The sequence below is a fragment of the Acipenser ruthenus genome, chromosome 8 (genome assembly GCF_902713425.1).
Source record: "Acipenser ruthenus chromosome 8, fAciRut3.2 maternal haplotype, whole genome shotgun sequence".
In the NCBI taxonomy this organism is placed as follows: Eukaryota; Metazoa; Chordata; class Actinopteri; order Acipenseriformes; family Acipenseridae; genus Acipenser; species Acipenser ruthenus.
Genome location: NC_081196.1, coordinates 63717648 through 63744723, shown reverse-complemented (window position 1 = coordinate 63744723; position 27076 = coordinate 63717648). Strand labels below are relative to the sequence as shown.

The 27076-nt window shown below is 43.5% G+C and overlaps 1 protein-coding gene across 2 annotated transcripts in view; it reads left to right on the top strand.

Annotated features, from left to right (window-relative positions):
- LOC117407361 (gamma-aminobutyric acid receptor subunit gamma-3-like) overlaps positions 1-27076 on the top strand; it is a 161790-nt gene that overhangs the window by 112257 nt on the left and 22457 nt on the right. For both annotated transcript variants that reach the window (XM_059029474.1, XM_059029473.1), the window contains exons 4-5: positions 2445-2665; positions 3865-3947. In XM_059029474.1, coding sequence (XP_058885457.1) covers positions 2445-2665; positions 3865-3947 — 304 coding nt within the window. The remainder of the gene's footprint in view (positions 1-2444; positions 2666-3864; positions 3948-27076) is intronic.

The window sequence follows — 27076 nt, the reverse complement described above, 5'->3', positions numbered from 1 at the left end:
GGGTTGTACCGACAGGCTGGAAAATTGCAAACGTAATACCGATCCACAAAAAGGGAGACAAAACCGAACCAGGTAACTACAGACCAATAAGCCTGACTTCTATTATATGTAAACTTATGGAAACTACAATAAGATACAAAATGGAAAATTACCAATATGGTAACAATATCCTGGGAGACAGTCAGCATGGTTTTAGGAAAGGGAGATCATGTCTAACTAACCTACTTGACTTTTTTGAGGATGCAACATTGAAAATGGATAATTGCAAAGCATACAACATGGTTTATTTAGATTTCCAGAAAGCTTTTGACAAAGTCCCGCATAAAAGATTAATTCTCAAACTGAATACAGTAGGGATTCAAGGAAATACATGCACATGGATTAGGGAGTGGTTAACATGTAGAAATCAGAAAGTACTGATTAGAGGAGAAACCTCAAAATGGAGCGAGGTAACCAGTGGTGTACCACAGGGATCAGTATTAGGTCCTCTGCTATTCCTAATCTATTCCTAATTGACTGTAAGTTGCCCTGGATAAGGGCGTCTGCTAAGAAAGAAATAAATAATAATAATAATAATAATAATAATAATAATAATAATAATAATAATAATAATAATAATAATACAATCAAACGCACAGGTGGGACTTCAAATATGCATAATCAGGTACTTTTGATAATCGAGTCCTTCATTCACAAGTAAATGATATTCCATGCTGTTTGAGAAAAGCATGAAACAATCTCAATTGGAAGATGCTTTCAGGGGAAGTAGAGGGTGATCATGTATCTTTATTTGATAACAGCAAGCAGAATTATAAACGTCAGGGAGGGAAAAGAAGATCCTTCCACTGTGCTCCAGCTATCATCAGAACCTCTAATATTGTCATGTAGTCGACATATAACAGACTTGTTGCATATGTTGTACACTGTAACTATGCATAATAACATTGTAATGATGTGTAACTTCTATGCAAATACAACAATGTAAAGTGTTATCCTCACTAGAAGCATTGTGTAATGGTTTCTAGTAGAGAACAATTTGATCTAATGCAACCCGCAACCATTTTGCTTATACTGTAAACATCTGAACAGTGAATTAGACATCTGCAAGAGTGGAATGGTCTAAAACCTGAGTGAAAATAGTATCTTCACAGTCCCTTAACAGTGCATGGAAACCCACACTGTAATATCAGCCATCCAGCCTTTGCCTCTGCTGTACCCCTCATGACTACACACTGCTGTTCATAATAAAAGTGCATGATGACAACTGAGAAATAGGACCAGGGTTCTAATGAAAACAAGTCTGGGCCAAAATCTGTGTAGGGATTGATTGACAGAAGAATAAAGAGAGTGTTATACTGCACAGTTTGTAGATGGCAATGTGTGAGATGAGACTAGCTCATTTCAGACATGAAGAAAGGGGAAAGCACACTGTGTTTCATTAATGGAGGGACGTGGTAAAGAGAAGTGTTCAACAGGGCAACACTTATTCTGTGTAAATATACTCGTCTACTTTGAGTTCAAACTCTTTGAGAGATTGTCCCAGTTTCAGTGCAGTATCTGATGCCGACACTGAGGAATGTCAGGGAGAGGCATGAACTCGGTACCTTGGACTTACCAGCCCAGATCATAAACCAATAGCCTCTTGCTCAGACAAGCAGTTACAGACCTGAGCAGTATTGCTTTAAGTGCACATCTCCTACCTACAACTTCTCTTTCTCTGGCCTTCTGGATTATTCCGGACTATTTTAGAACAGAGTTAAATGAAGTGATCTGGAGAAATACAAGCTCTTTCAGCAAATTTTCAAAGCTTGCCATGCTGTGGTATGATATGTGCACTCCTCTTTATCTATAGGGGGTTTGTTAAAGTTTTATTGTGCACTCTTTTTTAGTAATTACAGTGACTCAGCTGATTTTTCACCCTGAGTTACTATTTACAGATCAAACCAGTTCAGGCTACACAGCTCTCCAAGGCCTTCATGCCGCCCCTTATCTGAGGGAACGGGACCAAAACAAACTCAAGGTTGACTCAACAAACTCTGAGCTGACATGACTACCTTGTAAGCAGCTTCTGAACTGTAGCAGTGTCATAAACACCATGTACATGAAACAAGGGTTATACACAGCCAACTGTGACACAGAAAACTTCCACGATAAGAGCCCTATGTGAAACCAAATAAGGAAATACGCTTTCACTATAAGTTTTCCACAATACAAAAAAGGCAACAAAATAATATCCTTACTTAAGGGCCACAAATACGGTCCCTTTGCTCATGGGGTTTCTTGGCACATCAAGCAACCCTCCATGTCTGTATATTTAGTCATAGTCATGAATTCTTTTTTTCAGCAAAGTGCATTTCATTTCACATTTCAATTACGTAACTTCAAAGCTTATTGAAAGTCAGAGATATGCTACAAATGTCTTTTTTATTTTTGTATTGTTACAGGAATACCAAATAGACATCTTTTTTGCACAGACGTGGACTGATAGCCGCCTTAGATTCAACAGCACAATGAAAATACTGACACTGAACAGCAATATGGTCGGGCTCATTTGGATACCAGACACCATCTTCAGAAATTCAAAAACAGCAGAGGCCCATTGGATTACAACACCCAATCAGCTCCTCAGAATATGGAACGATGGAAAAATTTTATATACATTGAGGTAAATCCATCTCTTACTTGCAGTTATGTTTTGCATCCATTTTGAAACTAGTTTACTATATGTATCTATCCTGCTACAATTCTAACATACTTTGTACCACTGAAATTAGAACAGGGTTCACTGTGTAAGTAACACTTTACATTATGTCTCTAACTACGGTGTATGTACATAGTAGTTGCATAGTAAATACATGTGTACTTACACATAATTACAAAGTTATTATACATAGATACTTAATGTGTATTTTATTTGCATGATATAACCCCTCATCCTAACTCTAAACCTAACCATAACCCTCACCCTTGTTTACGTACATATATTATGCAAAAAGATTTACACGTTAAGTGCATTGTAACTATGCATAATAACTATTGTAATTAATAACCATATTGTAATTATGTGTAAGTGCACATGTATTTACTATGTAAATGCGCAGTAATTAGAGATACTTAATGTAAAGTGTTACCCTCTTTTCTTATATTATTTAGTACTTCTAATAAAAGTATATGACCAGATAAAAAGCTTTGTTAAATGTAGTGAATATGGGCTGCATAACATATGTGTAAACTATTGAAACCAATGTGCCTGGTGCAGCAACCACAGATAGTTAGATGAGTTATTTTCTGCAAGCATGCACATTGCTGTTCTTTAGCCAATGTAACGGCTGCTTCTCAGTGGTAGAGGTCAATTGTTGATTTTCTTGGTTGTTGCACCCATTGGGTAACTAGAATGCATCAAATTAAACAAATGAACGTTCACAACAGGACTCTTCTGCCTCCACAGCTGAAATGGTGAAATTGCATTCAGAATAATACAAGTTATTTCTTCAAGCAATACAGTAAATGGCCCATTCAGAATGTCAACATGTTTTCTTCCTCTCAGCCTGAGCTCAGTAATCCTCTTTTTACATCACCACACTGTCACATTGTGTTCTTTCCAGATCCCTTTAACCTTTCAAAGAAATTGACAGTAAGCATGTAAGGGATGGAAATGTGATTCTGTAAAGTGAGCAGATTGGATTTACTGTCTGCTAGTCATCACAATCTTTACCTGCTTTAGCGGTGAAAATGTCATCATTCATGTGAAATGTTTCCTCTTTTTTTGTAATTCACTTTGTGCCAATAACCCCATTTGGAAAGCAGTCTTAATTTACTCTGAAGTCCACAATGACATCTGCTTTTGTTCCTCCTGTTTTAAAGGCTTACCATCAATGCAGAATGCCAGCTGCAGCTGCATAACTTTCCCATGGATGAACACTCTTGCCCACTAATATTCTCCAGCTGTAAGTACTGCATGAGCGCACATGAACTACAACACTGATGCAAAAACTCATTCCACTTGGTTTCTCTTTCTTTTTTTTGGCAGCAGTTTGTGGTGTCTTTGAAAAAATAGTTTTTTTAATAGTATCAGTATCAGAGATGAACAATGTCTGCTGATTGGCGGGTTTTCTGCTTTTACTCAGTCCCCCGGGGCTATTGATGTGATCAATGCAGGTCCCGGAGGATTAAATGTTCCCAACGTTTTTTTTCAGTTTTTTCTTTTTTTTAAGCTATTAACACATTTGTGACAGTAGGTGAGGTTCGTATTTAATTTTTTTATATAAATAAAAACAACTGAAAAAATAAGGCACAGTTTCATTAAGGCGGTTGTTTTTACATTACGTACCCCATTGGTGCTTGCAGAAGGTTGTCCTTGGCAAGTTGCTATTTCATTGGTCCACAAACAAGTACTGTGAAGTAAACAGTTATGGTGCAGTTCTACAGTTCACATTGCAGAGAGTGGTGAAAATAATGGAACAAAAGGAAGGTGTTGGTGAAAAACTAAGATACATATATATTTCTTTTCTGTCACTTGTGCAGCGAGTGAGCGACGGAGGGGGGGGGGGTAATTGCGGACATTGTAGACCCCCACTCTCCTGGAATAATCCCTCCATTAGGCATGTATAGCTCACCTTCAAATGGTGAGCACCGGCTCTGCCTTTATTAGAGATGCTTTCCTGTTAAACATATACTGACGGTACGCTTGCATCTTATACAACAATAACCAAGTCCGCATTTATTTATTGGTCTGCATGCGTACCTGCGTACCAGTTATGTGAACCCCTGATTATGGATCAGGGTACAAGGCGTTGGAAAGCCATATTCTCTGCAGAAAACATGTAGACATAATAAATACTCGTTGCAGTAACTACAGCCTGTCGTCTGCATTTTCTTTGTGACCTGATGCTGAGGGACACAAACATGGTGATCCAGTGAATTGTAAAATACACCCCATGTTTAAACAAGCATCTTTTAAAAAACAGGAAGTTGCCAGACATTTAATTCTCATAGAAGACAGTGTGAAAAAATCACAAGGTCATTTTAAACTTTTTTTTTAATAGAATGTTAAGATCTTTTTTTTTTTTACACAGACCCTTTTTAATTTTAAACATTTTTTTATTAAACTTACATGACACAGCAATTAGTGTTTGTTTTTATTAGCACTATATGTCAACTTTGTGCTTAAAATAAACATTTACAATATTAAATACTGAGTATTGCAAATAAGCCCAAACTAGAGGATGATTAGCTCAAGTTCAATAAACATTTACCTCATTTTGCTTGGCAGGTGCTGTTTTGTTCACTCTCAAATATTGGCGTCTCTGGGTTTGTGAAGCCAGCAGTTAAAGTTCACTTATTATTTGGTATACATTCTAATTTCAGTAATAAGAATCTTAAAGTGTATCTTGCATGTCAAACATACCAATACATTTCTGTATAGATTTCATCAATAGAAATAAAATAGTTTTTATGAGGTTAAAAAATATTAATAAATAACAAAGATACAATGGATTTTGTGTGGCGTGTGGCCACACCCACTCAAGAATCGTGCTGGCCGGAATAAAACCAGAAGTTACGTGCGAAAGGTAAAGACACATGGCGACTGCTGCTGAAAACATTGAAGATGAAGTCCAAGACCCAATTCAGTTTAGGGAACCGGGGCCACAACCCTACATTTTTTAACCACCGGCGAGGCAGCGGGATCCCACTGATCAACTGAGGCAGCGACTAAATGGGGATCGATAAGAAATGGCGGATCAGCAACACTGCATGGGGAGTGTAATTTCCAAAATTGTAATGTTTTTGATTACTAATAATATATGCTTCAGTATGTATACTATGTAATTAGTTTATATTAGTTTAGCAATTGTCTGTTATGGCCTATAATTATGGCTTCTGATTTTCGGTTTTAACCGATAAAACCTGATAAAACACCTCAGATACAAAAAAAAAATTAAACCGGTGGAGTGCCAATAAACACCAGGAAAACGCCAGAAAAACTGTGGAAATGGTTCATCTATTCACTTTGACTTTACCCTTTTCCCATTAAAAAAATAAAACCTACTACAAAAATAATAATAAATACATTTCTCACTGCTGCTGGCTTGCATCTATCATTGATTCGTTCAGAATACTTTAAACCCGCCCCAACTACTGAGTGACAGCACATTCCTACATTTCTATTGGAGACTCAGCTTGCGAGATTTAAAACAAGATTATACTCAGGATGGAGGCTTGGTAGTGGGATTTAAGCTGTTTTACAGTTTTATATACCTCTTACAGTCACCAAGGGACAAGTGCAAAGACATAGGCACATTTTCAGAGAAAGATATGCAACTGAAACGTGACAATGCCTAGATGAATGAGAACAATGCCCTTAAAATATCACCAATCCTGTTAATGGATGAGCATTGTTACTCATGAGTGACTCTAGGCTCCAGGCTCTCGGCTCCTTTCCTTGTAATTTAGGGCTGACATTTACTTCATCATATAGAACATTGCTGTAATGGAACTGAATGCAGCAGACAAACACACCGAACAGATCTGAAAAGGGCTGGGAAGGATTTCGGAGGAGAGCTTTTTCTTCTCAAGAGAAAGAGCAGCAGCAAGCACATCCAAATGCATTTTGCTATTGTGAGTGTGTCTGTCAGACTATAATTTCCATCACAGTTCTCAGTTGTTTAACAACTATAAAGTGGGAAGCCATGTCAGTGCCATCAAAATGCCAGCATGCTTTACGAAGTCATTCTTTCTGCACAAATTAGACAATTTGTCAACACAATCCAGTTCGCTCAACTCAACCCCATGATGCTCGCAGCTCTCGCAGTTAGAAGAATGGCACTGCTTGCAGATGGGGATTGTAACTGTGTCTAATGCAGTGGGACCACGGGGCGTCAGCGAGGATAATATACAGCTCAGAGAACATGTCAAAGATACCCACTCAGTAGTTTTTACAGCTGAGTGCTTTAACATTTAGAACAGGCACAATTCAAGAGCAGGAAATGTACTGAACCCTGTAAGGTAAATTTTAGTTGTTTGAAAGAAAATCCCTTTTCAGCATTGCTCTAAGGCTTATTCAAGTTAAAGAGGTTATGGTAATGTAATCATTTTTCAACACACTGGTGTTCAGAAGTATTAACCCCATGAGATTTCAATCAATTCGATCAGATGTACCTTTCTTATACTTATGCATTAAAATACTTTTAATGCATATTTTTGACCATCAATCAGAAATAAAAAAGAAGTATATGTAAAAAATCTATGAATTGTGTGATTATCCTGGTTTCTGGACTACCTTCCATAGCACATTCAGGATAATTTCACCTGCTCAATATAATCACCTTCAACTCAATCCAGCAATGTTTGATTTGACTGAGAACTGGAGTCTGGGCTATGAACTACGAGCCTTGCTGTTTCAATTGCATTCAACATGTGTTGCTTTTGCTTCTATAAAACATTTTCAATGGCTGAACATTGCATTGTTCAGAATGATAAACACTTACAAACTCCAGGCAGGAGGCAGATTACCTTCAAGCAAAAGCTGAGCTTTCCTTCCATTTTTAAAGATGTATTTTCAGTGAGGACAATACTTGCGTTAAATAACCACCTTTATTAGAACCCAAGCAGCGGCTGAAGAAAAATAAAAAGTAGAATACAAACAGTTGGAGCTCAGCCTCATCCTTAGAAGCATTACGGTGCCGCCTACTAAAAAAAAAAGAATAAAAGAATAAATCAATGTGACGTGTTCAACCCGGTGAACCAAAAATATTAGGCAGAGGAGAATCGTATACTCCCCCCTGCAGACGAGGCTGGGAGCGAGGTGGCGGTTGGGAGGTGGCAGGCGAGGCTGGGAGCGAGGTGGCGGTTGGGAGGTGGCGGGCGAGGCTGGGAGCGAGGTGGCAGTTGGGAGGTGGCGGGCGAGGCTGGGAGCGAGGTGGTGGTTGGGAGGTGGCAGGCGAGGCTGGGAGCGAGGTGGCGGTTGGGAGGTGGCAGGCGAGGCTGGGAGCGAGGTGGCGGTTGGGAGGTGGCGGGCGAGGCTGGGAGCGAGGTGGCAGTTGGGAGGTGGCAGGCGAGGCTGGGAGCGAGGTGGCGGTTGGGAGGTGGCGGGCGAGGCTGGGAGCGAGGAGGCGGTTGGGAGGTGGCAGGCGAGGCTGGGAGCGAGGCCGCGGTTGGGAGGTGGCAGGCGAGGCTGGGAGCGACGTGGCGGTTGGGAGGTGGCGGGCGAGGCTGGGAGCGAGGTGGTGGTTGGGAGGTGGCAGGCGAGGCTGGGAGCGAGGTGGCGGTTGGGAGGTGGCGGGCGAGGCTGGGAGCGAGGAGGCGGTTGGGAGGTGGCAGGCGAGGCTGGGAGCGAGGTGGCAGTTGGGAGGTGGCGGGCGAGGCTGGGAGCGAGGTGGTGGTTGGGAGGTGGCAGGCGAGGCTGGGAGCGAGGTGGCGGTTGGGAGGTGGCGGGCGAGGCTGGGAGCGAGGAGGCGGTTGGGAGGTGGCAGGCGAGGCTGGGAGCGAGGCCGCGGTTGGGAGGTGGCAGGCGAGGCTGGGAGCGACGTGGCGGTTGGGAGGTGGCGGTTGGGAGGTGGCAGGCGAGGCTGGGAGCGAGGCGGTGGTTGGGAGGTGGCAGGCGAGGCTGGGAGTGAGGCGGTGGTTGGGAGGTGGCGGGCGAGGCTGGGAGCGAGGTGGCGGTTGGGAGGTGGCGGGCGAGGCTGGGAGTGAGGCGGTGTTTGGGAGGTGGCGGGCGAGGCTGGGAGTGAGGTGGCGGTTGGGAGGTGGCGGGCGAGGCTGGGAGCGAGGGGGCGGTTGGGAGGTGGCGGTTGGGAGGTGGCGGGCGAGGCTGGGAGCGACGTGGCGGTTGGGAGGTGGCGGTTGGGAGGTGGCAGGCGAGGCTGGGAGCGAGGTGGCGGTTGGGAGGTGGCGGGCGAGGCTGGGAGTGAGGGGGCGGTTGGGAGGTGGCGGGCGAGGCTGGGAGTGAGGTGGCGGTTGGGAGGTGGCGGGCGAGGCTGGGAGCGAGGTGGCGGTTGGGAGGTGGCGGGCGAGGCTGGGAGTGAGGGGGCGGTTGGGAGGTGGCGGGCGAGGCTGGGAGCGAGGTGGCGGTTGGGAGGTGGTGGGCGAGGCTGGGAGCGAGGTGGCGGTTGGGAGGTGGCGGGCGAGGCTGGGAGTGAGGGGGCGGTTGGGAGGTGGCGGGCGAGGCTGGGAGCGAGGGGGCGGTTGGGAGGTGGCGGGCGAGGCTGGGAGCGAGGTGGCGGTTGGGAGGTGGTGGGCGAGGCTGGGAGCGAGGTGGCGGTTGGGAGGTGGCGGGCGAGGCTGGGAGTGAGGGGGCGGTTGGGAGGTGGCGTGCGAGGCTGGGAGTGAGGTGGCGGTTGGGAGGTGGCGGGCGAGGCTGGGAGTGAGTTGGCGGTTGGGAGGTGGTGGGCGAGGCTGGGAGTGAGGTGGCGGTTGGGAGGTGGCGGGCGAGGCTGGGAGTGAGGGGGCGGTTGGGAGGTGGCGGGCGAGGCTGGGAGCGAGGCGGCGGTTGGGAGGTGGCGGGCGAGGCTGGGAGTGAGGTGGCGGTTGGGAGGTGGCGGGCGAGGCTGGGAGTGAGGGGGCGGTTGGGAGGTGGCGGGCGAGGCTGGGAGTGAGGTGGCGGTTGGGAGGTGGCGGGCGAGGCTGGGAGTGAGGGGGCGGTTGGGAGGTGGCGGGCGAGGCTGGGAGCGAGGCCGCGGTTGGGAGGTGGCAGGCGAGGCTGGGAGCGACGTGGCGGTTGGGAGGTGGCGGTTGGGAGGTGGCAGGCGAGGCTGGGAGTGAGGGGGCGGTTGGGAGGTGGCGGGCGAGGCTGGGAGTGAGGTGGCGGTTGGGAGGTGGTGGGCGAGGCTGGGAGTGAGGTGGCGGTTGGGAGGTGGTGGGCGAGGCTGGGAGTGAGGTGGCGGTTGGGAGGTGGCAGGCGAGGCTGGGAGCGACGTGGCGGTTGGGAGGTGGCGGTTGGGAGGTGGCGGGCGAGGCTGGGAGTGAGGTGGCGGTTGGGAGGTGGCGGTTGGGAGGTGGCAGGCGAGGCTGGGAGCGAGGTGGCAGTTGGGAGGTGGTGGGCGAGGCTGGGAGTGAGGCGGCGGTTGGGAGGTGGTGGGCGAGGCTGGGAGTGAGGTGGCGGTTGGGAGGTGGCGGGCGAGGCTGGGAGTGAGGTGGCGGTTGGGAGGTGGTGGGCGAGGCTGGGAGCGAGGTGGCAGTTGGGAGGTGGTGGGCGAGGCTGGGAGTGAGGCGGCGGTTGGGAGGTGGTGGGCGAGGCTGGGAGTGAGGTGGCGGTTGGGAGGTGGTGGGCGAGGCTGGGAGCGAGGAGGCGGTTGGGAGGTGGTGGGCGAGGCTGGGAGCGAGGTGGCGGTTGGGAGGTGGTGGGCGAGGCTGGGAGCGAGGTGGCGGTTGGGAGGTGGCGGGCGAGGCTGGGAGCGACGTGGCGGTTGGGAGGTGGCAGGCGAGGCTGGGAGCGAGGTGGCGGTTGGGAGGTGGTGGGCGAGGATGGGAGCGAGGTGGCGGTTGGGAGGTGGCGGTTGGGAGGTGGCGGGCGAGGCTGGGAGTGAGGCGGCGGTTGGGAGGTGGCGGGCGAGGCTGGGAGCGACGTGGCGGTTGGGAGGTGGCGGTTGGGAGGTGGCGGGCGAGGCTGGGAGTGAGGCGGCGGTTGGGAGGTGGGGAGGAGGTGGTCATTCAAAGCACGACAGGACTGCGTTTGTGAAGTAGGTTTATATACCTAATAGGTTGATGGGAGCTTGCCGGTAATGAATTGACCAATGAATAAATGTGATGTACTAGGAACTATATTAACGATACTATAGACTTCCTGCTGAAAACCTCGCAAGCTTTATATTCTGTTTATAAAGTGCCACATTTGGTTATGCAGACGTTTCACTCACAGCTTTCATTCTTGAGGATCTGGCTGTGCCACTCATTTAATAAAGCATGCTGGTAATAATGCTAACAGATCTGTGTAGCCAGCAGGTCAGTTTGTGTGCTTCGTTATAACAGTCTGGAGGTATGTGCGCTTCGTTTCCCCCACTCTTATGAAGGTGGATACACATTTGTAAATGAATCCAGCAGGTCTTTCACAAAGCTACAAGCTTTCATGGAAACAAATCCATACATGAAAACCTACCACAGTCTATGTGTGCTGCAGCTCACACACCAATCACACATTCTTTAATATACACAGGTCTGAGCAAACAGTATAAGGAGATTTGAGGATTTAAAACAAACTGTAAATAAATAGAGGGTGCTGGCTAACCTCACATTGATGGACAGCTGTTAATATGTCCTCTGCACAGGATTTAGCACCTTGATGAAATGCTGTCAAACTCTGATTATAATCTCTGCAATGTTTCGCAGGTACTAGTGGACAAATGAGAAGTATGCCCTACATTACAGCTCAGCTGATTTTACAGATGTGAAAGATAAACAAATAGACCTGAACCTGAGATGGTCATCCCTAAATGAGATTTATCAAAACCTGACCTTGCTGCTGTGGTATTTTATCTCTTCTTCATTACAGAAGCACCTCTGTCCTTAATGATAAGGGCAGAATCCAATCGGCCAGTAAACAGCTCTCGAGAAAGAGAAAATAAATTAAAAGCACTGTTGGAATCAGCTGTCATGTATAGGGCATTACCTAGTTGTGTTTTGCAATGCTATTTTAAAATAAACCTGTGGAATACGGCTGACATCGTATATATATATATAAACCTTGAACCTGCAATTATCCCTTTAGGGATTTCAAATTTACCTGTTACTATACATTAAATTAGCTACAATACTGGATTTCAGAGCTAATAGTTGGAGTGTTCCGAGTATTTAGATCACATAGGGATCATTATTATTATTATTATTTATTTCTTAGCAGACGCCCTTATCCAGGATGACTTACAATCATAAGCAAATACATTTCAAGTGTTACAATACAAGTAATACAATAAGAGCAAGAAATACAATAATTTTTGTTCAAGTGTGATAAACCACAATTCAATAATACAGCAGATAATAGTGATAGTTACATCAGGATATGATTAAATAGTGATAGTTACATCAGGATATGATTAAATACAAAATACTACAGGTTAAACACTTGGCAGATTACAGCATTCTGAAGTACAGGATTAAATGCAGTAAAATAGGGGGCAGATAAGAGCAAAATAAAGCACATTTAAATGAAGGGTGATAGTGTCCCAGGATACAAACAGAGGAGTTCTGCAGGTGCTGAGAGGAGTTCTACAGGTGCTGATCATTTACAATTCTGGCAATTTCAACAGGTAAGTGAGCAGGAATAGTAATAATCTGTAAATTCCTGGTCGTTCATGACCTTTCTGTCCAAGGTTAATTCCACTAGACAGCAAAGCAGTAATCCCTGGTCCTGTTAGGTATTCACTCTGAGCAGTAATCCCTGGTCCAGTCACTCAGGCCTTGACCCTGCTCCCCAGTGAACTGTCTGTATCCCTTAATTACAGGTATGATTGAAGCCAGTCACTCAGGCCTTGACCAATAACAGACTTATGCATGGATTCTTATCTGGCCAAAACAAATTTTAAAAAAGCAAGAAACATAAAATAAATCATAAACTCTGTGCTTTTATTTACAGAAAAATTGACACTTTCCTAAAATAATTCTCCTAAAATAAATGTAATATCTGTACCACTCTGGTAACAGTGTATCAGTCTGTACAAAGTTAGTTTTGGTTTAACCTTGTTAGCAATTACTTTTTTTGTTGAATGAACCTAAACTCAATAAATATATACTGTAAACAAACCCATATGCTTGAACAATGTGTCAGTGGCATATTATCATGCATAATAATGTGATGTCTTTTGTTTTTAATTAATGGTGTCATTCAAGGACATATAAATCAATGCAATTATTTGACCAAATGCTAACTGAAGCAAAGTTAGGCGTTGTATAGACGTGCTTTAGTGTATTCAGCTGTGTGAATCAAGCTGCCCAGATAAGTTATCCTTTCACAGTAAAAGCAGCATTGCCAGAGGAAATATTGCAATGCAAATGATCTCATTGCCTTTTAGTTTCATTCATCAGTCTCTGGTGCGTCACTGAAATATACCAAAAATTAAGGTTTCATTCCAGAAGGAAACAGTCTTGAAAGTCATGTTCTGTTACATTTGCCATTAGTAAGCTGCTCCTAAAAAAATCTTCAAAAAGTATAGCAAATAAAACATTGTGGTTTTAATACCCTAGCACACGTATGAATATTCCTGAGCCTATCCTTCCCATGTCTATCCTGTAGCGCTGGAGCACAATGCAATGAAAGCGGCACTGTTATTTTCTGCATGAGCTGAAGCACATTTTGTAAAGTCCTGAGTTTACTGTACATATGCTTATTAATATCCTTCGATGCTGTAGATATAGCTAACTGGTAATTGCTGTACAGTTACCATTATATTAGAGACACAAGGTGTACAGTGAGGTAGACATCTTCCAGTATTTGCATTACAAGCTTCATGTTGTAAGATTGGAATGTATTCAATGGATTACGAACACAGATTCCTGTTTCCAGTCTGACTAAAGAGAATGGGGTATCAGCCTGTGTGCTTTCCTGAAATGTAATGGGTTTTGAGTGGGGCAGTTCAATGGCAACACCTATGCATTCTTTAAAGAGGTGCAGTGTTTATGGGTTTTAAATGATGGCAAGCTTTCAAAAGAGTAAGATCCAAAATAAGTACAGTGAGTGTGTGTTTTTTTTTTTACCCTAACAGAATGCAGCAGGGTGTTTGTTTTGCATAGCAATTGTATCACTGTAGATGTCTGTGATATCAGGAAGAGCACGTCCAGGTGACCTTTTCTGTAAATGTCCTGAAGCATTAAAACGATGACAGTGCGATGATGAACACAGATCAACACAGCAACAGATGAAAACGAGGCAAACGTTACATAAAGAGAGGAACAAACTGCAGACACAGCTGCCACCTGCAATAGAAATACATCTATAAAACTTGTACAGTAATAATAATAATAATAATATACTGAAACGATCTAAAAACAAAATCAATAATAGTACCTTTCTGAACTTCAAAAACAAATTTGGTCACTCTCTGGTGCCCCAACCCCTGACTATGAACCCCTGCCCTGGTAATTGTAATGGTAAAATGCTGCTGTGTGCACTTTGGAATGAAGACCTTGCTCCAATCTTAGGTCAATCTTACCCCATGTGTCTCAGTGCCACTTTTGTATCGGTAAACAGTTAGGGTTAGGATTAGGGTTAGTGGGGTTAGGGTTAGGGTTATATCATGAAAAAATGCATGTTAAGTACATTGTAACAATGCATAATAACATTGTAATGATGTGTAAGTACACCTGTATTTACTAAGTAACTACTATGTAAATACACATTATTATTATTATTATTATTTATTTCTTAGCAGATGCCCTTATCCAGGGCGACTTACAATCGTAAGCAAAAACATTTCAAGCGTTACAATACAAGTAATACAATAAGAGCAAGAAATACAATAACTTTTGTTCAAGTAAAGTACAAGTTTGACAAACCACAATTCAATAATACAGCAGGTAATAGTGATAGTTACATCAGGATATGATTAAATAGTGATAGTTACATCAGGATGTGATTAAATACAAAGTACTACAGGTTAAAAACTTGGCAGATTACAGTATTCTGAAGTACAGGATTAAATGCAGTAAAATAGGGGCTGATAAGAGCAAAATAAAGCACATTTACATGAAGGGTGATAGTGTCCCAGGATACAAACAGAGGAGTTCTACAGGTGCTCTTTGAAGAGGTGAGTCTTGAGGAGGCGCCGGAATGTGGTCAGGGACTGGGCAGTCCTGACATCTGTAGGAAGGTCATTCCACCACTGCGGAGCAAGGGTGGAGAAGGAGCGGGCTTTGGAGGCAGGGGAGCGTAGCGGTGGTAGAGCTAGTCTTCTAGTGCAGGCGGAGCGGAGAGGTCGAGTGGGGGTGTAGGGAGAGATGAGGGTCTGGAGGTAGCTGGGTGCAGACTGGTCAAGGCATCTGTAGGCTAGTACAAGAGTCTTGAACTGGATGCGAGCGGTGATCGGGAGCCAGTGGAGCGAGCGGAGTAGTGGAGTAGCGTGGGCGAAGCGAGGCAGAGAGAACACTAGGCGGGCAGCAGAGTTCTGGATGAGCTGGAGCGGACGGGTGGCGGACGCAGGGAGGCCAGCCAGGAGGGAGTTGCAGTAGTCTAGGCGGGAGAGTACCAGGGCCTGGACCAGGAGCTGGGTAGCATAGTTGGTGAGGAAGGGTCGGATTCTTCGGATGTTGCTCAGGAAGAATCGGCAAGTGCGTGCCAGAGTGGAGATGTGCTGGGAATAAGAGAGGCAGGGGTCCAGGGTGACTCCAAGGTTCTTAGCTGAGGAAGAGGGAGAGGGTGTGGTAGATTCCAGAGGAACAGAGATGGAGAGATCAGAGGAGGGGGAGGAGGAGGGAAAGAAAAGGAGGTCAGATTTAGAGAGGTTGAGTTTGAGGTGATGCGAGTGCATCCAGGAGGAAATAGCAGACAGACAGGTAGAGATACGGGAGGAGATGGTGGAGTCAGAGGTGGGGAAGGAGAGGAAAATCTGAGCATCATCAGCATAGAAATGGTATGAGAAACCATAGGATGCGATGAGGGGGCCCAGGGAGCGGGTGTAGAGAGAGAACAGGAGAGGACCCAAGACTGACCCTTGGGGGACTCCAGTTAAGAGAGGGTGAGGTGTGGAGGTTGCTCCACGCCAGGTTACCTGGTAAGTGCGGTTGGAGAGGTAGGAGGAGAACCAGGCCAGAGCAGTGCCAGAGATCCCCAGGTCAGCAAGAGATGATAGTAGAATAGAGTGATCAACAGTGTCAAAGGCAGCAGAGAGGTCGAAGAGAATTAGGACAGAGGAGAGAGAGGCAGCTCGGGCACATTTAAGTGAGTTGGTGACAGACAGGAGGGCGGTTTCAGTAGAGTGAGCAGAGCGGAAGCCAGATTGGAGAGGGTCAAGCAGAGAGTGGTTGGACAGGAAAGCAGAGAGCTGGCGGTGTACAGTACGGTAGCTCTGGAGGGAGGTGGGGTCGAGGGTAGGTTTTTTGAGGAGGGGAGTGATCGAGGCTTTTTTGAAGGCAGAGGGGAAGATACCAGAAAGTAGAGAGGTGTTGAGGAGGGAGGAGATGAAGGGGAGTAGAGCAGGAGCAGCAGCTTGAAAGAGGTGAGTGGGGAGGGGGTCCAAGGCACACGTGGTGGGTTTGTGACCCTGGAGCAGGGAGGAGAGGTCAGAGTCTGATAGGGGCAAGAAGGTGGAGAAGGAGGGTGAGTTAGTAGGGGTTGCAGTGGGTGTAGGAGTTGGAGCGGGAGGGGGTGCGGGGGAGGGAGAGGTGTTAAAGTGTTTGCGGATATCTGAAATTTTAGAAGAGAAGAAGGAGGCAAAGTCATCAGGGGAGATAGAGGAGGGAGGAGGAGGGGGGGGAGGGTTAAGGAGGGAGGAGAGGGAGGAATCCAGCAGAGTGGCTGGGGTTGGAGAGATGGATGTTGAAGTCACCCAACAGGACAGTCGGGGTAGACAGGGAGGGGAGGGAGGAGAGTAGATAGTCGAGTTCATCCAGAAAGTGAGTGAGAGGCCCAGGGGGGCGGTACAGAACAATGAGCAGGAGTTGACAGGGAAAGGTTAGTTGGACTGCATGAAATTCAAAGGTACTGACAGAGAGTGAGATGAGATCGGAGCTGACAGAAAAGAGTAAGGAGGGAGAGAGGAGAAGACCCGTCCCACCTCCCCGTCCAGTGAGACGCGGGGTATGGGACAGGACGTAGAGAGAGGACAGGGCAGCAGGAGTAACAGTGTTATCAGGGGACAGCCAGGTTTCAGTGAGAGCAAGGAAATCGAGCGAGAGGTGGGAGGCAAAGGCAGAGATGAAATCAGCTTTGTTAGCAGAAGAGTGACAGTTCCAGAGTGCACCAGAGAGTGTGCGGGAGGGGGGGAGAGGCAGAGAAATGAGGTTAGAGGGGTTAGAGGAGCAGCAGCGGAGGGAGGGCAGAGGACGAGGACGGGAGGACAGAACAGGGATGTGAGAGACAGTCATAGCAGGACAAAAGGCACAGTGGGAGCAGTAGGGTGGAGGGTACAGACCTGACTAGTAGAGAGCTTCTTCTAGAGCCCCGTTAGGTTTGGATCTATTGGAACAGCGTCTCAGCGCAGGCCTCCCCTCGCTGGACTCCCACAGCTAGACTCCCGGCTCTTTTGTTGAGGCTCTTCTGTTGGCTGGCGCGTCTGGCTGGCGCTAAAATAGGCTGCTTAATATATATTAAAAAAAAAAACAACTGCGTGGAAACCAATCAGATAGCAAAACAACTTCTATTCAATTAAACCACTCACCTGGTACTAATCACACACCAACTCAGCTAATTCAAACACCACCTTACAGAGTTACCAAATGTAGTTAATTAAAGATTACTTGAAGCAGGAGCTAGCCTATCTGCCTCAGTCCCTGGTTCCTGTAGACTGATCACTATTATATGCACACCCTAGATGGGTTCCACCTCACTTTGCAAGGGGACTGGCACAACTGCTAACTGCTCTATTGACAATACTTTTACACACTTCAAAGGGGATCACACCACTGCAGGAGGCTGTGTGGAGACCAATCCAAATGCAAACCACCCTCCCTGAGAAGTGATTAGAAACACTTAATGTAAAGTGTGACTGATTTTTTAAAATCATCTCTATATTTTAATGGGGTGTCATCCCAGCACATTGCAGTAATGAATGACAGGCTGTGCATACAGTAGAGTCCACAGCACATTGCAGTAATGAATGACAGACTGTGCATACAGTAGAGTCCACAGCACATTGCAGTAATGAATGACAGACTGTGCATACAGTAGAGTCCACAGCACATTGCAGTAATGAATGACAGGCTATGCATACAGTAGAGTCCACAGCACATTGCAGTAATGAATGACAGGCTGTGCATACAGTAGAGTCCACAGCACATTGCAGTAATGAATGACAGGCTAAGCATACAGTAGAGTCCACAGCACATTGCAGTAATGAATGACAGACTGTGCATACAGTAGAGTCCACAGCACATTGCAGTAATGAATGACAGACTGTGCATACAGTAGAGTCCACAGCACATTCCAGTAATGAATGACAGACTGTGCATACAGTAGAGTCCACAGCACATTGCAGTAATGAATGACAGACTGTGCATACAGTAGAGTCCACAGCACATTGCAGTAATGAATGACAGACTGTGCATACAGTAAAGTCCACAGCACATTGCAGTAATGAATGACAGACTGTGCATACAGTAGAGTCCACAGCACATTGCAGTAATGAATGACAGACTGTGCATACAGTAGAGTCCACAGCACATTGCAGTAATGAATGACAGGCTATGCATACAGTAGAATCCACAGCACATTGCAGTAATGAATGACAGGCTATGCATACAGTAGAGTCCACAGCACATTGCAGTAATGAATGACAGGCTGTGCACACCTGTTACAATGGCTACGTTGGAAATAAATGAATTGGCCTGAATATTAATGCTGGGCTTTTACTTAGAAATCTGTGTTTCTCTTTAGCTTCTTGTCTGTCCTGCAAATGTCTATCATGCTGAGAAGAGATTGAAAACAAGACAGATAAACTAAACACATAAGCATTTAATCCAGGAAAGTGCTGGCATGGTCTGTATTAGCGATGGCAAATCAATACATGATAACTACATTTTTATTAGACACAACTATTGCAGGCGCTGTAGATATGAGACAGTACTAAACAGTACATATCTGACATTCTGAGTGTTTTAACCTACTTTTCTTCATTTGAAATGTCATGGGCAGCAAGTGTTGTGCTTGACCCATTCATTTGATAGGAAATAATGGCTCATATTTGATGAACTGAAACAGAGGACATTATACTGGGACTTGGCAGTGACTATATTGGGACGTGGCACACACTGTAGAGAAGCGACAGGAAACAGTATGGATGTAAAGAGCATTGTTTTATCCAGAAGTGGGTTACACTTTGGCGTGGCACACACTGTAGAGAAGCGACAGGAAACAGTATGGATGTAAAGGGCATTGTTTTATCCAGAAGTGGGTTACACTTTGGCGTGGCACACACTGTAGAGAAGCAACAGCAAACAGTATGGATGTAAAGAGCATTGTTTTATCCAGAAGTGGGTTACACTTTGGCGTGGCACACACTGTAGAGAAGCGACAGGAAACAGTATGGATGTAAAGGGCATTGTTTTATCCAGAAGTGGGTTACACTTTGGCGTGGCACACACTGTAGAGAAGCAACAGCAAACAGTATGGATGTAAAGGGCATTGTTTTATACAGAAGTGGGTTACACTTTGGCGTGGCACACACTGTAGAGAACAGCCGGCACAAGCACGTAGAGGTATTTGTCACATGTCTTCCAGGACTAATTCAGATTGGCTAAAGAAATCCAACAGTTCATATTTTATGATTAGCAGGAGGAACTGGAAATGACAGATCACATGTTTTCTCTTTTTAATTCTAGTTCTCCCGTGTAAAGTTAGATTTTGACAGATTGTATCTTTCTTTAGCAGCAGAACTGACCAGATATAAACATGCTTGTCAAGCACACTTTTAAATAAACATGTCTTCTACAGAAACTATAGGTCAGAATAGTGGCAGGCACCAGGGGGATAGGCTAGGTCTTACACAACTCTGTTTCCATCTAGTTTAATTTCTGATTTACTGTGAAACCAAGACTCAAGGTGGTCTTTTTAATCATATACTGTAAAATAATATAATAAACACTTCTGTATGTCTGAACCATTTCTTTTTTTAAGAACTATTGAAACTGTAATTGTGTTATTGTTGACGTTGTGGTTTATTGCTCTGGTATATTTAATGCAATAGAAATATAATTAGCGCTGTTATGAAAGCAAATGTAGCTTAGGGTCACACAGGAAAGGCATGGTTTCATAAAAGTGAGCTAATAAAGAATTGCTAATCATGTTAAAAAGGAATGACTGATACTCTTGGTACCAAACTCTGGATTCCAGTAGTGATTCATCAATGTGACTTGAGGTGGATAAGGTTAGGGTTAGGGTTAGTTCCAGTAGTGATTTATCAGTATGACTCAAGGTGGATAAGACTATTAAAGTCAGTGGCGTGGTGGAACTGGAGTGGACTGGTGATTTTCAAGTGGTGGAGTGCCACTTTTATTTATTTAATTAATACAGATACTTTTCCTCAATACTGTCGGCAACTCACATTCGTCACTAACACTTTACTTTCAAATGTCTCTAATTACTGTGTATTTACATAGTTACTTGGTAAATATGTGTACTTAAATATAATTACAATGTTATTATGCATTGCTACAATGTACTTAACATGTGCATCTTGTTGCATGATATATAAGAACACAATTTTATCAGAAAAGAGTAAGGCTTGGGTTTAGAGTTAGGGTGAGGGGAGTTAGGGTTAGGTCTAGAATTAGGGTTGAGTTAGGGTTAGGGTTATATCGTGCAAATAATGTGCACGTTAAGTACATTGTAAAGATGCATAATAACATTGTAATTGTGTAAGTACACATGTATTTACTAAGAAACTTCTATGTAAATATACAGCAATGAAGGACTCTTATTATAAAGTGTTACCATTTATTTTTCCTTAACTTTTAATGTACATTTAAGCTATACAGGTCTGAACAGAACAACATGTTTTTTCCAAAATCAAACTGAATCACTTTTAAATCAAACCAATTCATCTACCCATTACAGTATGTGCTTGAAGTTAGCTTTTAGTAAGAACACAATGGGTGGGCACTGTAATTACTACAGCAGGGAGCTTGTCCCATATCATCTGTGTGGCAATTTCCTGCTCTGCTCTTGGTAAACTGCTTCCTTTTACAGATACAGTGTTCAGGAACAGAAAGCCGTGTCTGCTCATGTTTGTATTGTGTTATCGGAATTTGTTTGGTTTGTTTCAATGCATTATGAAAGTAATATGAGTTTAGAAAACAATGCCAAAGGGAAAACAAAGGGAGCTGAGTGCTTCAAACGAACCAAAGCGAACCAAACTGAGAGACCCCTGAACAGTACATTTCAATGTGATCACAAATCAACTCAGTCTGTGAGCAAGTTAACTACGTCTGAAAAGTGCAGATATATTGGGTTCTTCTTTGGTACACGTCTGAGTTTTTTCTGTGGCAGTAATTCTGCAAAGCTGCCGCCACCACACTCTCCTGTGTCATTCAATAAAATTGAAACCTTTTTAACTGCTGTATTGTTTTACTCTCTGACGATACTAATGATACACGCCACACATGTCCATTTTACTTCAAGGTACAAAGTGTTTGATCAGAGATGGTTTCATGTGTCACGTACTATTGAAAATATCAGTACCCATGTTAGCTCTGCTGAGTGCTCTGTGCATGCACTGCTCTCTCAGGTGTCCTGTACTAATTCACCTGGGTGGGGCATTTAAGAAAACACACAAAATGATAAATACGCTCTTTCCAGGGAGCCAGTGTGTCAGCACCATGGAGAGCAATTTAGCACATCTACTCTGCTCCCAGCAGTAGCCATTGTGGCTTCCATTTCCTCTCCCCTCCAGCTCAACTGCTATCAACACAGAGGAATTACCTCAGACTGGATCAATTATTATTATTATTATTATTATTATTATTATTATTATTATTATTATTATTATTATTATTATTATTATTTAATCTATAACTTTGAACACTTAAATGTAACCTTTGTAAAATACCAGTAGATACTATCAAAGTAACGCACATTTTGACACAAGCTGAAAAGTTTGTTACTTTTATTATTACTTTCTAAACTGATTTTGTGAGTGTGTGTGTGTGTGTGAGTGAATGCGTGTGTGTGTGTGTGTGTGTGTGTGCGCTTGAGTGTGTGTGTGTGTGTGTGTGTGTGTGTGTGTGTGTGTGTGTGTGTGTGTGTGTGTGTGTGCGCGCGCATGTGTGTGTGTGTGTGTGTGTGCACCTACTCTACATTTAATAATACTTATAGTCCATACAAAATGTTTAAAATATATATTTAAGAAGGACTCAGTTTGTATTAGCTATAGTTTTCTGAAGTACTGTCCCTTTTAGCTGCATTCAGTTTTTCCGTGGAATCAAAGGCGATGTCTTCTTCACTGCTGGAATCTCTACTGCTACTCTCAGATACAAGGTCTATTCCATTTCTTCCTAAGCTGCTGGCTTCAGGTATATAATCTCGGTCAAGATCACATTCCTCCTCACTGGATGAGCCAACATCCGATATCTTTCCATCAGGTGGTGTGACAGGCTAGCTGCAGGGAGGACTTCAGGCCAGAAAGAAACACACAGAGACAGACAGTACTGCGGTTGAAACTGAAAACACAAATGGCAGCGCACAGTATTTTAATAAACAAATACATAAACGGTTGAACAAAACAGGACACGGCACTTGAGGCCAAATAAAACAGACAAACAAAACGGAATAACACTTAAACAAACGGTGGACGGACAGACACACAAACACGGTGAGTAAAAATAAACAAACAGGTATCGTGCCGGTCCTACCAGCATGCAATAGCAATTGTTATTAATTTATTTCTCCTTCTCTCTCTCCCGTTCTCCACTCACCGAACACACAACCCTGAGTGAGTAAAACGTGCATCTATATATACTGTTGTGCCGGGATTCAATTACCAATTAATTATTCACTTGAATCCCAGCACGTGAATTAATTATGTGCAACCTCGTGCTCACATATTAAATACTTTAAATGCATGTGAAGTGATGTGCCATCCTCGTGCCTAAATACAATTCAACATTTTAAATAACTTGTGCTGCACACACCCATTTATATCCCGTGCAGCCATCTCTATACACCAACATTAACACACCACACGCAACATACAATACAGAAATGCACATAGGGGCGGGGCACATTGCCACAGGTGGCAAAAGTGTTGAAAGACTATGGGGCCTGCCATAGAAAGACCTTACTGATATTCCCTTTATAGTCATGCAAGGTCATCAATTGTATTGAACTTAAAAGTAAAAAATACTAGTTAAAATGTTATTTCTTAGTTTTCTTTATTAGAGTTAGTGAATTGGCCCACTGGTCTGTGTGGTGTATTCCTGGAGAGACAAAATAATGAAGCATGTTTTTTTTTTTATTGCATTTAACATGACTCTGTCTACTGACTGCCTACAAATAGTATCTGACAGTTACTGCACTTTAATCATGTGAAAAAAATATATCAGCCTTATTAAAATGAGCACACTGCTGTTCCCACATGGACCTAGAGCAGCCGTGAAAGTGTTCAATCAGGCCTGATGAATGGAGAGCTGAGAAGCGGATGCTAGATATTTTGCATGGGTTCTAAAGGGGCCGTATCTGATGGAATGCGATGCCCAGTTTGTGTTCAAACAATGACACATAGGGTACTAAAGAAGGTGTCTCCTGTGCTGCACAAAACCACTTTAAGTGAAGAAAATCCCTAAAACAGTAAAGTATGTATAGCCCTTATACAGGTATAAATCACACATTAGAAATCAGCTTACATGTCATTTAAATGAATGTGTACTGCATGATTTGACAGCAGTGCTTCTGAAACTGACCAAAAACACAGTCCTAACCCCCCCAGTTTCTGATTTCCTACCCAGATCTGTGGATCATCACTGCAGGGTTTTCTCAGAATATATTACCATGTGAAAGTGCCATACTGTATTTACCATGGCCTAGCAAGAACACACATGCTGGATTGGTGTGCCAGTCAAAAGGTTAAGGCAGTATGCCAAGATGATGCCAGATACCTTCATGTCTGAATTTGGCCCATAGTCTGTGTACCCTGATGAAGATAGTTATTGCCAAAATGAGCTTTCTACACAGATGTATTTAATTAAAAGATTCAACAATCATCTGTTGAATTATACCAGTAATTCAGTTTTGGAAAGGATTTTTGTGGAAGTAATGAATTGCTTGAAGAACATTCTTTTTTATTTTTACAAACCAGCATTCCTTATACACCACAAAAATGAAATCAGGGAAACAAAGAACGAAAAAACACAAGTAACACCAGTAACACAATGGAAGGTCTCTTCTGAGCTCTCAGGGGAAATTAAAAACACAAGTAACATCAGTAACACAATGGAAGGTCTCTTCTGAGCTCTCAGGACAATTAAAAACACAAGTAACAACAGTAACACAATGGAAGGTCTCTTCTGAGCTCTCAGGACAATTAAAAACACAAGTAACAACAGTAACACAATGGAAGGTCTCTTCTGAGCTCTCAGGGGAAATTAAAAACACAAGTAACATCAGTAACATAATGGAAGGTCTCTTCTGAGCTCTCAGGGGAAATTAAAAACACAAGTAACATCAGTAACACAATGGAAGGTCTCTTCTGAGCTCTCAGGACAATTAAAAACACAAGTAACAACAGTAACACAATGGAAGGTCTCTTCTGAGCTCTCAGGGGAAATTAAAAACACAAGTAACATCAGTAACATAATGGAAGGTCTCTTCTGAGCTCTCAGGGGAAATTAAAAACACAAGTAACATCAGTAACACAATGGAAGGTCTCTTCTGAGCTCTCAGGACAATTAAAAACACAAGTAACAACAGTAACACAATGGAAGGTCTCTTCTGAGCTCTCAGGGGAAATTAAAAACACAAGTAACATCAGTAACATAATGGAAGGTCTCTTCTGAGCTCTCAGGGGAAATTAAAAACACAAGTAACATCAGTAACACAATGGAAGGTCACTTCTGAGCTCTCAGGACAATTAAAAACACAAGTAACATCAGTAACACAATGGAAGGTCTCTTCTGAGCTCTCAGGACAATTAAAAACACAAGTAACATCAGTAACACAATGGAAGGTCTCTTCTGAGCTCTCAAGGGGAAATTAAAAACACAAGTAACATCAGTAACACAATGGAAGGTCTCTTCTGAGCTCTCAGGGGAAATTAAAAACACAAGTAACATCAGTAACACAATGGAAGGTCACTTCTGAGCTCTCAGGACAATTAAAAACACAAGTAACATCAGTAACACAATGGAAGGTCTCTTCTGAGCTCTCAGGAAAATTAAAAACACAAGTAACATCAGTAACACAATGGAAGGTCTCTTCTGAGCTCTCAGGACAATTAAAAACACAAGTAACATCAGTAACACAATGGAAGGTCTCTTCTGAGCTCTCAGGACAATTAAAAACACAAGTAACATCAGTAACACAATGGAAGGTCTCTTCTGAGCTCTCAAGGGGAAATTAAAAACACAAGTAACATCAGTAACACAATGGAAGGTCTCTTCTGAGCTCTCAGGACAATTAAAAACACAAGTAACATCAGTAACACAATGGAAGGTCACTTCTGAGCTCTCAGGACAATTAAAAACACAAGTAACATCAGTAACACAATGGAAGGTCTCTTCTGAGCTCTCAGGACAATTAAAAACACAAGTAACATCAGTAACACAATGGAAGGTCTCTTCTGAGCTCTCAGGACAATTAAAAACACAAGTAACATCAGTAACACAATGGAAGGTCTCTTCTGAGCTCTCAGGACAATTAAAAACACAAGTAACATCAGTAACACAATGGAAGGTCTCTTCTGAGCTCTCAAGGGGAAATTAAAAACACAAGTAACATCAGTAACACAATGGAAGGTCTCTTCTGAGCTCTCAGGGGAAATTAAAAACACAAGTAACATCAGTAACACAATGGAAGGTCACTTCTGAGCTCTCAGGACAATTAAAAACACAAGTAACATCAGTAACACAATGGAAGGTCTCTTCCGAGCTCTCAGGACAATTAAAAACACAAGTAACACCAGTAACACAATGGAAGGTCTCTTCTGAGCTATCAAGGGGAAATTAAAGGCTGTTTCTAATAGTTTGAGTGTTTTAAGTTATATATCAATGCATGATGTAAACTTCCTGCGATAAAAAACTGCTCTGTGGGGCTGTTAGAATATTTATTCCATGCCGGGTGGGACAAATCACTTTCAAAACCTGGTGGCCAAGTGAACTTTTATGGTGGCCCACATTTTCAAATGGGGACAATATGAGGCGGCGTGTATATGTCGCACACACATTGCTTTTGCATGCTTTGTTTTCATGTAACTAATGTCATAAAATTCCAGGGAACTATATACATTAAATTCCAGGGAACTGCAGTGAGCACTCGGATATCCTTTACAATCCGTTATAATAGAAATGCAAGAAGCTCTGTGGAGACAAGGGATTGAAAGTGTCAGGTCAGATAAACAAAATGATTCTTGAAGGTACTGTTGGGTTCATTTAAAACCTTTTCTCTGTTTTATTGTATCCACTGTCACTGGAAACAGCAGCTTTTAATTAAGCAATTATAAGGAGTCAGATAAATGAATTACTTGTATTTGAATCCGGTTTAATACATATTAGCTACACCACTGTGCACAGCTATTATTCATGAGTAGGGGCATGGACAGCTTGGTTTGGCTGTTGTCCAGTAACTTGAGGATCATTTGTTTATATTAACAAGCCTGTAAATTGCAGAAAAGGGCAATGCTTTACTTTGACTTTGAATGACATATTGCATACGATTCAGGTAGTGTGAATAAAGTATTTCGATTTCCCTCTGGAGAGACATAAACCTTGTTTACAGTGTCAGAGTCTGGAGGTATATCACCAAGCAAGCAACACCAATCACAGGAATATGAACCACGTTTACAGTGTCAGAGTCTGGAGGTATATCACCAAGCAAGCAACACCAATCACAGGAATATAAACCACATTTACAGTGTCAGAGTCTGGAGGTATATCACCAAGCAAGCAACACCAATCACAGGAATATAAACCACGTTTACAGTGTCAGAGTCTGGAGGTATATCACCAAGCAAGCAACACCAATCACAGGAATATAAACCACATTTACAGTGTCAGAGTCTGGAGGTATATCACCAAGCAAGCAACACCAATCACAGGAATATAAACCACGTTTACAGTGTCAGAGTCTGGAGGTATATCACCAAGCAAGCAACACCAATCACAGGAATATAAACTACGTTTACAGTGTCAGAGTCTGGAGGTATATCACCAAGCAAGCAACACCAATCACAGGAATATAAACTACGTTTACAGTGTCAGAGTCTGGAGGTATATCACCAAGCAAGCAACACCA